At 44.4% G+C, this 12,500-nt stretch overlaps 1 protein-coding gene across 2 annotated transcripts in view; it reads left to right on the top strand.

The window, feature by feature from the left end:
* The first annotated feature begins 1,594 nt into the window (after window positions 1–1,594).
* Window positions 1,595–12,500, top strand: part of nr4a3 (nuclear receptor subfamily 4, group A, member 3) — a 21,388-nt gene continuing 10,482 nt past the window's right edge. Inside the window, exons 1-4 of one of the 2 annotated variants that reach the window (XM_079730708.1) lie at window positions 1,595–1,835; window positions 4,056–4,211; window positions 5,077–5,158; window positions 8,105–8,949. In XM_079730708.1, the coding sequence (XP_079586834.1) occupies window positions 5,095–5,158; window positions 8,105–8,949 (909 nt within the window). In that variant the 5' untranslated portion in view covers window positions 1,595–1,835; window positions 4,056–4,211; window positions 5,077–5,094. The remainder of the gene's footprint in view (window positions 1,836–4,055; window positions 4,212–5,076; window positions 5,159–8,104; window positions 8,950–12,500) is intronic. The other variant, XM_079730709.1, reaches the window with a different exon arrangement.

The following is a 12,500-nucleotide window of genomic DNA, read 5'->3' as shown; positions in this document are numbered from 1 at the left end:
CATGTTTTGGACGCCAAATAATTTATACATCATCATTACGCGGCTTCATGGATATATTTCGCGTAGGATATAAAAAATGCAAAGTGTTATTATGAATCATTGAAGCCGTGACCATTACAAACCTGCTTTGTTGTAATCGAATAACAATTTTCGTTTTTGCTGTCAAATGAATCATGTTTTCTTTATTTTCATGTTGTTCAGTGTAGGCTATTGTCTGTATGGTGGAGCCTGTGTGCGCTCACACATAGCAGTGGAGTTCAACTCTCTCCCCTAATAATCGAAAATAGAAACAAAACAACTTCAAACAGTAACAACTTATTCGATATGAGCGGTTGATGAGCCTGCTGAATATCAACTATTTTCTTTCTCGTTCGTTTCAGTTCTCTATGCCAAATGAAAACGGGGACACGCTTTACGCTAAAAATACCTGTCTACGACTATATTTGGCTTGGCTAGATCACAATCACATCTCTAGAATAGTTGGGCCCGCCCCAGAATGAACGGGTCCTCTCTCTCACTCTCTCTCTGTCTCTCTCGCTCTCTCTCACTCCGCCTCTTCTCCCACTACTATATTTAGTACAGACGGTCTGCGTCATCACACTCTAGGTGCGTCAAGGCTTGGCCCCGCCTCCGAGACTTGGTCATTGGTCACACTTAGAACGTGGCCAACAAAATACGTGTCTCGTGATTGGCTGTTTTTGGTTCACTTTCCTCAGTGGCTTCAGAGACCTGTTTAATTTTTAGCTTGCTGAGCACGCTTTGAGTTTGGCTTGTATTCCCTTTACAACCCTTTTGGTGCATTCTCAATTTTGAAAAGCGACTCTTTTTTTTAATATGGTTTGTGGCTTATTCCTCATTTGGACAGAAAACTTGATATATTAGTAAACCATAAAATAAGTCTATATTCAGACCCTTTGTAAAATAGGAAAGCAATTATATCAGAGCATTCAAATTCAGATTCAACAGGTTACATTTTGCTGTGAAATTGACTCAACCTATAGTTATGTTAAAGTTGTGTTAAAAAAAGTTTTTATAGACTACGGAATGGGAGTGGGATAATACAACTCACACGTATTGTTTCAGAATTTATTAAAAGTTGTATTCCTAATTCCATCTACTTCTCCCTAATTAACGATGGAATCATCGAATAGCCTATGAGTTAATCGAACTTTAGTCTAAGTTAGGGAGGTCATTACAGAATATGTAATGCGACTTACTGCAATAAGTTCCTTAAACAATGAAGATTCAACCTAAAAAAAAAAGTGCCAGAATCATTCGAGTGCTGTGCATTGATAAAGCTCTGTCCTGGTCTTTTTTTTTTTTTTTGTGAGCCCGCTGGCCTCTCAGTTCTCAGTAGCCTCTGTCCGGCAAACATAAGAGCCTCCGTGGCTCTTGCTCACCCAGTACAATTCTCTCTCGCCCCGACTCGTGTGTCTCTTTTACTGTACGGCAGTGAGAGAGGACCGCCGTGACGTCACCTCTCCCATGGCGTCACATTGACGTAGCGCATACCAACAGCAGTGCGAGGAGGCACCCTCTCATAAATGCTTTCTCCCTCAGACGGCGCACATAAACAAACTGCGTTACAACTGAACATTCGCAACATCACAGACGCGACACAGGCTGCTCCTCGTACGGGGAGCTGTTATTCCGCACGATACTTTAGACGAGTAGGAAGACAACAAGAGGAAAAAGAAAACTTTTTTTGCGGCCGATTCTTGTTGCTTGCCGATATTATTTTATTATTTTATTTTTTTGAGATTTCTCGATACAAACAGGATATTTTTATACTAAGTTGATATCACATGTAAAGACGGAACCGCCACAGCAAACCAGTAAGTACATAGAGATGTGACATGATGGGAATGAATGAATTTATATTGCATCTTATGAAGGCGCCTTCTGAGATGATCTCAAAACATAAAGCGTTTCAAGTCTCACTATGATTTCTGTTATCGGAACTCTATAGGACCTTTTAAACAACTTCGTCTTTTCGAGTCTGCGGGTCACTTCGTAAGTTGCGCGTGTAACCTGTTGATCCGCACGCTCCGCCCTGTGGCCGCTCCTCCAGGTCGATGCTTCGATGGAGACGATTCTCTATTTAATTTGCTCTAGGAAGGTAGGCTATCATATTCTCTTTGGTTGTCATGGAAATGTGAAGCCTCTTACTCATACAATGAATAGTGGAGTCAGACACTCCTGGTCCGAGTCGCCGGTAGCCTAGATTCTGCCTCCAATGTTTGATTTTGCTCAATCGAGTCCGTTAGTGCTCAGTAGTGATTCAGTATAGTTATCGCCTGTAGCTGTCTTGTTTTTACCATAAACGCGCTCGTCAGGCGTGTGTTGAGAGAAGTTTAACTTCGTGTGTCTCATGTCTTCAAAACAAAATTACAAACTGCTTCCTAATCCACGTAAGGTGGGCCAATGTGTCTTGTCTGCGTTCAAGTGTGCGGGACGATGCAAGGTGACCAGGTTTGTTTTCCAATCAGCCCGCCTGCCCTCGGCTCAGAGCGGCCATCCCCACATGTCACCCACACTCAACACTGGCGGACCAGGCTTCTCTCCTATTCATTCAACGTTTCACATTAGTAAACTATTTCGGCTAAATAGTATATATTGCGTTCGATTCCCCCCACTTCCCCACACATTCATTTTTTCAAAATTGTTCCCATAAACCCGTCCACATATGTGCCTTTTATTGGTGGATCGTTTTTCTTCTTTCTTTCTTTCTCTATTTTTTGTTTTCTGTCTTTACTAAGATAAACTTCGCCTTCCCCAACAAACACAGACACACACACTTCGGCCTGAGAGGGGGCTATTTACTGTACTAGTGTGAATTCTCTCTCTCCCCTTATTCCCATCACTTATCCCTGTGTGTGCTGGGAGCCTCGCGCGGGGGTCCCGGCGCTGCACAGCCCCGCGTGCTTCAGAGCCCCTCGTCGTTCTCCTGGTTACGGCCCAGTCCGCACTGGTCAGCTGGACAACTAGCCTGGTCACAAGGAAACATGTATCGAACCTAAATGCAGAAACGAAATATGTTATGTATTAACTTTATTAATACATCGATTGGTTGCGTTGATGTGTTAAAATGACATACATTCAGAAAGTTATAGCCTACGACATTCTAAGCTCTCATATCCCTTTAAAATTAAGTGCTTCAACCCTGTGTCAGTGTAGTAGTGTCAATTACATGCTTAAATGTGTTGATTTACACAGGGTATAGGTGCTTGGTTAAACGTTTCAATGTGGTTTCCTTGTGAACAATCTTCATACAGAATGATCAGGTTCAGAAGTATGGACAAGTATTTCCTGGCACACTGTGTGTGTGTGTGTGTGTGTGTGTGTGTGTGTGTGTGTGTGTGTGTGTGTGTGTGTGTGTGTGTGTGTGTGTGTGTGTGTGTGTGTGTGTGTGTGTGTGTTTTAGGGGGTGGGCGGTCGGACGGGCGTGCGTGCGTGTGTGAGTGTGTGTGGCAGAGAGGGGGCGCTCGGAGCTTTGAAATCCTCTGTCCACGGGCCGCTCTGCTCTCACTATCAGAGAAGCGCGCGCTGCTACAGTTGTCTGCCGGTTTCGGGTCCGACTTAATATCTGGAGTTCACCTTCTCCAGCGCTGGATGAACTCGCTGCAGCCGAACACAACGACAATACCAGGCAAGGGACCCCGTGGATATGGAGTCAATGAACAAGTTGTCAGTCCTGCAGAAGGATTTTTATTGATTAAGTTTAGACGGCAGATTGGAGACTACGGTAGCCCACTCACTTTACGTTCTTGTCAACTGTCAATTTAATCTGAATCAAGCAAACAACAAACAAAAATTTGCTTAGTAAAATTTAAAATTAAAGTCAGGATAGGCGCACTATCCTGAAGTGGTGAGAACATTGAAGTCTAAAGCGATGTTGTAGGAATTGTTAAAACTCGACAGAATGCTCCTGGTATTTCTATTGCTCATTCCAGTCATTTATGTCATTGATGTTTCGATTGAAGTGTCCCATATTTCCCATCGCCCCACTGTGTGGATGTGCGTCCTGAGTCATAACGTACGTGTCTCCTCCTCAGAGCCCGGTTCGGAAGAGCGCGCGACGCCGAGCTCCGAGCACCAGCGACTAGACACCTCTCGTCTGACGCCTCACGTGCTGCCTCATCCCGGCCGGAGCCACGCCACCCCTCCACCTCGGACCCCCAGCACCATTCAGCGCGACGCTCTCTCACCAGGTAGGCCTCGGATCTGTTTCCCGCCAATCTCTCTGGTTCTCCGCCGTTCTTTGTGCAGTTTGCTGCAGGGTTGAAGCAAGGAGTTGTTAAGTGAGAGTTATTTATATTTTCAAAACTTTGGTTCTTTTCTTTTTCTAAATTGTGGTCACAACATAATTTGACCTTTTTGTAATTTTGCTTCAGTGAAAGACGACATATTTGTATTACCTGTCAAAGGTTGCAACAAACAACCATTCCTAAATTAAGTAAAAGCACCGTTCTCCTATGCTGGTAGATGAGGTGAAGGTTTGAGGACGGTTTCTAACGGGCCTACCGAAGGGCGCCCGAGCGGGTATCTGCTGTTGAGTGGGTGAACATTATTTTATAATTGGATACAATTATAGTGGTAACAAAAATAAAACTCAAAGAAGAAGATAACAGCAATGAACCAATTTTCCCGATGTCATCTCGAAAATAGAAATAATAAAAATTGTAGAAATAAGTCAAAGCGTATTTAAAATATTTCGTTGATCGACTTAAGGCTGCTCGGCGGAAACTTTTACGTTCGGCCTTTTAACCTGACATTTGATTCATAGTTTACACTTAGGGCCTAAGTTTAAAGCTTTCCTGTGACGATGAACGATCTATCTCAAACCCTAAATAAGCCAAACATGGCCATGTCCGTTATCCATCGTTTGTTATGATGCGCGCGATCAGGGAGGAGGTCTACGCGTGATCCTAAGTGTGGTCACGGTCCGCTCATGGTGTGAGAGTCAGTTTAATTCAGCCCACATGTTTGGCAATTCATTGAGAAAACACTATGCACCGATGACCAGAGTGTGTTGTTGTATTCATGTTTTTTGCACTTCATGTTTTTATTTGTTAGATCTATGGCATTCTGACAATGAACAAGCGCGCTCAGTTATTGGAACAGCTGCAGTTTGTCCAGTTGAAATGCACATCTCGAGGTTAGACACTTCTCACCTCTGCTTCACTCACACACCGCACCACCTCCGTCTCACTCTCTTGCTTGGGTTGTCTGTCCTCTCGTATGCGCATACATGTAGACACGTGCGCATACGCGCTCGCGCAATCCTCTTTCTTTTCCACTCTCTCTCTCTCACACACACACACACACACACACACACACACACACACACACACACACACACACACACACACACACACACACACGTGCGCGATTACCCTAAAGCACATATACCAGAACTCAGATTCCGTTAGTGTTGGAAAATAAATGTCCGTATTATAGAGAGGGCGCTCTTGAGCTTGCAGGCATCTTATTGATTGCGAAAAAGAAAAAATGAATGGGAGCACCCCCCCCGCCTTATTATTATTAGAACGAAGAGTAGATATAGACGTCAACATTTGTGTTGATTGTGTGTATGCGTGTGTGTGTGTGTGTGTGTGTGTGTGTGTGTCTGTGTGTGTTTGTGTGTGTGTGTGTGTGTTTGTTTGTTTGTTTGTTTGTTTGTGAGTGTGTGTATGTGTGTGTGCGTGTCTGCGTGTGTGTGCGTGTGTTTGTGAGTGTGCGTACGTACGTGCGTTGTGTGTGTTTGCGTGAGAGCTTTAGGGTGCGTAATTGTGAGTGGGCGTAACGCTTGGAGCCTAAAGTTTATGAATTTGTGAACTTTGTTTTCTTTCCGTCTTATTTCACAACCTTCTTACTAATTTTGATTATTTCACAAGCGCCACCTGTACGGATACTTTCCATAAACAATTCCTCAAGAATAAAAATAGATATGAAGGTGGATGTACTAGGATGAATACGCTGCTATTATACCTAGGCCACTGTTTAGTATAAGAGTAGGCTATCAGAGAACAGACATTCAAAGGGGCCGAGAATTATTTTTATTATCAAACTATTGACACAACAAAATATCTCCACCCCGAGCCTCTCTAGTCTCTCTTATGTCACCCTGCGGTTGTTTAGTTGCTTAAGCTATCGGAAACAAGACAACGTCGACGAAGTGCGTCCTAGAGTGTTTTCTTTCCACGTGGGCTGACACAGACTCGGTCATTTGTAGAACAAAAAACAACAATGACGTGATCAGCACGTATGCCTTGACTCACGTGCCACTCGCCCACCTGGAGTTCCAGACACGAACAAACCCACGAGTTTCCTACAAGTTGAAGATGTCATATGATGAATCCACTCTGAACCCGGGTCCGATGGCAACGACAACCATCAGGTCGATCTTAAAAAATATTTAGGCTTTGGTGATATTTAAGAAATAGTATGAAAAATAATAAAAAAAATAAGTAAATAAAAGTAGATAATTTTTTTTATTAATTACTATAATTCTGCATTATAATTTATAATATCAGTATTGATAGGATGACAATTATTATTGTTATCAGTATTATTAACATAAACAAAATAATATATATATATATATATATTTGATTTTTATTTTTATTTTTTTTTCATGTTATAATTATTTCTATTATTGTTATATTTTTGTCGCGAAACAAATGCTTTAAGTGTGTGGTAAGACTTGATAGAAACGGGGAGAGTGGAGTGAGGGGAGGGGCTGCTCCGTGGATTGATACATCCCCTATTTGAATAGATAAATATGACGCGTGGGGGCTAGGGTCGATGAGGCGGAGCTGGCTGAGCGTTAATGAGAGCAGCGCTCTGTTGACAGTTCCCTGCTCAAGAACCATGAGCAAACTGTAGCTCTGGGTGCGTTGGCACTCATTACTGATTACACACACACACACACAAAACATACACCACATACACACACACACACACACACACACACACACACACGCCTACACACACCTACGCACACGCACTTCTCACTACACACAAACAAGCAGAGAAATACGTATGCAGGTGGCCTGTATTACGCAACTGGTGTGATAAGACAGACTATAAAGTGACCTACAGGGTTACCCGCTCCACACATGTGCTGAGCGTATTATGTTGGCAGAGGAAGTCAAAGCAGCGTTCGTCACCACACAGACTAGACCAACCGGTAGCGATGCGTGGTGTACGAGGTTGGGCTATATATGGGGACTGTGTGACTTGTGATATAATTTAGCAGTCAAGTACCATAATTGGGTTCCTTTATTATTTAATGTCTACTCAACTGATTTACAATCAATCAAATGCACACACACAAACATACATGCACAAATGCACAGACACACACAGACACACACGCACACACACACACACACACACACACACACACACATACACACACACACACACACAAACATACATGCACGAATGCACGGACACACACCCACACACACACACACACAAACACACACACACACACACACACACACACTCCATGTTCCAAGCTGTGAGCACAGATTGCTGATGGTACAATGAACTGGGTCTGGATTTGGTTTGCTTTTGCCTGCTGCTTTCTTTAATCAACCTCTGAAGTTTTATTTAGTATAACATTCACAAACGTAAAGAGATTTAGTTCAAAACCCTTTGTTGACTCACTCAATGCACATTGTGACCGTAGCTGAGAAAACGGTTCTAACACAGTTGTGTGTTGTCTTTGGTATTGTCATTGAGTGCATGTGCATATGGGTATGGCCAAAATATTTGGCCAAAGGTGTTGATTTGTGGTCAGTTTCCAACTAAAATATCTGCCTTTAAATGGCTGCTTAGCTTAAATGCTTAGCTGAAATGTTTTTTTTCTTAGTTATCTACTAACAATCATGAGTTGACTATGGATAACCTGTATTTACCTTGTGTGTGTGTGTGTGTGTGTGTGTGTGTGTGTGTGTGTGTGTGTGTGTGTGTGTGTGTGTGTGTGTGTGTGTGTGCGCACGCATGTGTGTCTGCATGCATGCCCTGTGTGCACTGCTGAAGCTCTAGTGCTGAGGCTCCTCTAACCCGTGGCTCTGCTCTGTCTCCCCGGCAGACATGCCCTGTGTGCAGGCCCAGTACGGGCCGGTGCCCCCCGGCTCATCCTACTCTGGCCAGACGTTTGGCTACCAGGGCGACAGCTACGGCTCTGACCTTATGACTCCCGACTACACCAAGCTGGACCTGGGCGGAGGGGGGATCTCCGCGGCAGCCGCCACCACCTCCCTGCCCAGCTTCAACGTCTTTGTGGAGGGCAGCTACGAGCCCAAATCGTCCTGCCTCTACCAGATGCCCGTGCACCGGCCCACCATCAAGAAGGAGGAGGAGAGCTACCCCACCGCCCCGCCACTGGAGGCCATGTCCTCCTCCTCCATGTACTTCAAACAGTCGCCCCCCTCCACCCCCACCACGCCCTCCCTGCCTCACCAGCAAGGCTCCTCCTTCCTGTGGGACGACAGCCCCCACTCGCTGGCCCCGCCGTCCCACTCCCACGCCATGGGCTCCAGCCTGGACTCGGCCAATGTCAAATCCCCCCGCTTCCCCCACTACTACCAGCACTCGCCGCCCCACAGCGGTGGCGGCTACGAGAACCTTGGTGGAGTGGGGCTAGTCCGCACTTCGTCCTCCTCGTCCTCTTCGTCCTCCTCGGTGCCCCACTCCCACGGGCCGGCTCTGGAGCAGCACATGTACCAGCTGCACCGCGGCGGCGGCGGCGGCGGGGGCGGCCTGGCCTTCCGCTCCCTGGCCCTGGGGCCCTGTGCTCCCCTGCTGGGGGACAGCCTACCCTCGCCCCCCTCTCGGGGCCCGACAGGGGAGGGCACCTGCGCAGTGTGTGGAGACAACGCCGCCTGCCAGCACTACGGCGTGCGCACCTGCGAGGGCTGCAAGGGCTTCTTCAAGGTAAAGGCCTTCTTTGTATCCAGAATCCACTGTTCCTACTCACACTCACTCATACTTGTTTTAATGCGTGTCCCCCCGCCACGCTCGACTCCCTGCCACTACATAAATAACGTGTGGCCGAGTGAAGGGTGGCGCCGAATCCTCCCCGAAGAACAGTTTTCTCGGTTACAGGAATGCCCTCTGAACCGACCACAATGTATTTTAGCAATAGCTTTCCACTCTCTGGTATATTCCTAACACTTATCTCATCTACATTAGAACAACCCGACCCATACATCCTCAATATACAACATTACCACAAGCCACAAGATTAGTTTCTTTCCCCCTTTGCAAGTCACAATTTTTTTTTATTTTTAAATATATGCTTTTTGAAAGACACATGCCCTTTTGTGCTTTGTGCCATAATAGTTAAAATTGTGTAATTAAAGTAATATTCAGTGATCAGAGTTTATATTTTTTGGTTAACCACTAACGCATATTTCCGTTGGCAAGTGAAGCATTTGTATTCTGTAGTGTGCGGTAAACGGAGAGTAAGGGTGCGGGGAAGAGAGTGCACACCGAGAGCTAATTGAATAATGCCTCTGGTTGGTCCAAATGAATTATCCTCTTTTCAATTAGTTTCACAATTTGTTTTTATTTAGTAATTAATGAAAGCGTCTGGTGGCAGCAGGCCGGAGGGTTTGTGCTTGCACCCGCACGGCCTGTCAAAACACACTACGTCTCCACACATACACACATTCAGACACAAGCAGACACAGGCCACACACACACGCAAAGTCGCACAAACATGAATGCATACCCACGCACACATTGAAAACATGTACATTTTTCTCATGCTTATTTTTATGTCTAATATTCATTCAGACAGTAAACTTTGAGTCTTATGAAAGGCTGTTTATTATAAATGTGTTACAGTTACATTCCAAAACTCAAATTTCACACTGAATTAATTGTACATATTTTTAATGATCCCTTTATTATAAATACTTAAATTATGTATTAAATACTCACTTGGTTTTCAGTTACTAGTTCAGCCAACCCCCAAAAAACAAACAAATTAAATAATATTTATGGAACATTCATAGCAACATTTTACTTTATTTACTTTGCACTCAATATGTTAACACATATATGTGCAAAGTGCTCCTATAATATTTTTACTGGAATAAGAAAGAAAAAACTAATCAATAGCTAAATAGTGGGAAAAAAACACATGTTTTTAGAGAAGAGAATATTTAACATAATGAATACATTTGAAAACACCCTCACAGAAGAACACACGCACACACACACTATATTTATAATATATATAATGTAATAATACGGTGGAGTACTGAGGAACACAAATTGGAATGAGAAAAAAAGATAAATATATAATTTGGTAAATTGCCTCAGTACTTTTAATTAGAGATGGACAGCAGTCATATAGGGAGTCTCTTCAGAGAAAGCATAAGTGAGTGTGTGTGTGTGTGTGTGTGTGTGTGTGTGTGTGTGTGTGTGTGTGTGTGTCAGAGGGGCCGTGCAAGATATGGAAAGGGAGAGTAAGATAGAGAGAGAGAGAGAGAGAGAGAGAGAGAGAGAGAGGAGTGATAGAAAGCGAGAGCGTGAAAGAGAGGGAGGGAGGGAGAGAGAGGGACAGAGAGAGAGAGGGGTGGCAGTCTGATTCCCCCTGATTAGGGAGCAAGAGAGGAGGAGGGGGAGGGAAGGGGCTGGGAGTGGGGATGGAGGTCCCTGAAGGCTTTTAATTTAAGCCAGGGCTATTAGCACATGTTTCATGTCATGAAGCTGCCTCTGCATGCCTCTACCCTGCACAGAGGAAACCCCCGGCACACACACTCGACTGGACAAAAACGCCTATTATGTTTCCATCTAAATATCAGTTCTTAAAATAAAAAAGATTGCCATGGATTGTTTATTCAAGTGATGAACAAATCCATACACCTCCATAGCCATCCATCGCTCTATGTCCCTTGTATCTCCCTCACTTTGAACGACACACACACTCAGACACTCAACCAGACCTAAGTAGGTTTGTCTATGCGGAACTGTACTGACCTGCAGCTCTGATAAGAATATTGAAATCATCTGATCACTTTGTGTGTGTGTGTGTGTGTGTGTGTGTATGTGTGTGTGTGTGTGTGTGTGTGTGTGTGTGTGTGTGTTTGAGTGTGAGTGTGTGTGTGTAAGTGTGTGTTTGTATGTGTGTGTTTGTGTTTGTGTAAGTCTTTGCGTAGTTCATTGATGAGTATCGGAGACTAGCGAGTTAGGCAGCATTAGGTTTAGATGCCGAGTGTCTCTGCTGAGACGCCAGTCGTGGTCTATGCTCCCTATTAGAACACACACCCACACACACACACAAACACACACACACACACACACACACACACACACAGACACACACACACACACACACACACACACACACACACACACACACACACACAGCGCAGCAGAGACCGAGGCAGAGAGACATGCTGACTTTTCTAATCTTTGCTCAATTTATCCAAACTTACTTATCAGTTAGATCTGTGGGCCGCTAACTGAGAGGCAGAATTTAACCCTCAACCATCACAGGGGGGTCAGCTGTCGTTTTCAATCTGGAGAGGGATCTAAATCCACCAAAAATCTGTATTCATTAAAATCGACTTTTGAGAGCAGTTGAGAAAAATGTAGCAAAAATAAAATGTAAATAAAATAAATGATAGCCAGTCTCTCCGCGTATTAGCAGATCGTCTCACTCTATGTAAACAAATACATTTCTCAGAGCTGTCGCCATTGCTTGCCTTTAGGTAATTGAGAGCTGTGTTTATCTTAAGTACAACACAGTTTTGCCGTTTAAATTTATATTGGCCGGAGAAAGCAAAGTGCATTACTCGGGAGACTGCATTTCTTGCATGATGTTTTGTCCAAACTGTCAATAAAGTAGGCTACACGTTTCACTTTAAGCAGATTAGCGTTGGTAATGACCATGACAAACTTATCCTCGTGCACACGGGTCATTGACCGCTTAAGAGATGAGAGGAAGACGTTCGCAGCAATCAAGGATGCCATGGCAACGCCTCACATCCAGCGCTGGACCCCATTACGCGCCACTTCCGCCCTCGCGCCGGAGCATATGGAATAATGGGTGTTGTATTGGTCTCCCGGGGCGACGGCCATGTGCGGCGCGAGGCAGGGCTTCTAATTGTACTTATTTGTTTGGATGTGTTTTAGAGGCATTAAGGAAGGAAAGGCGGCGACACTCTCTACTGCGTTACTTTAGTTAATACACGTAGGCTAGTTAATTCCGTTGAGCTTCCGAAACAATTTAGCTAACCGTTAAAAAATGAAAATATTCAGTAAAGCATGCCGTATGATTATGCTTTTATAAAGTTTTCCTGTAACAATAAGACAGATTCATGGCATTCTTCCACGTGGTCAGATGTCCATTCGGTCCTACAATGCCTTAGCCCTGTTATTATTGTCTTCTTCCTCCGTGATGAGAGCGTCTCGCGTGCCACGTGCCAAGTTTTAATTTTATTAAGGTCAGTAATAATCGCGCAATGCAGCCG

This window comes from Pollachius pollachius (assembly GCF_949987615.1).
Source record: "Pollachius pollachius genome assembly, chromosome: 1".
Lineage (NCBI taxonomy): Eukaryota > Metazoa > Chordata > Actinopteri > Gadiformes > Gadidae > Pollachius > Pollachius pollachius.
Note: the sequence above shows the minus strand (reverse complement) of the source record. Positions and strands in the feature narration are given on the sequence as shown.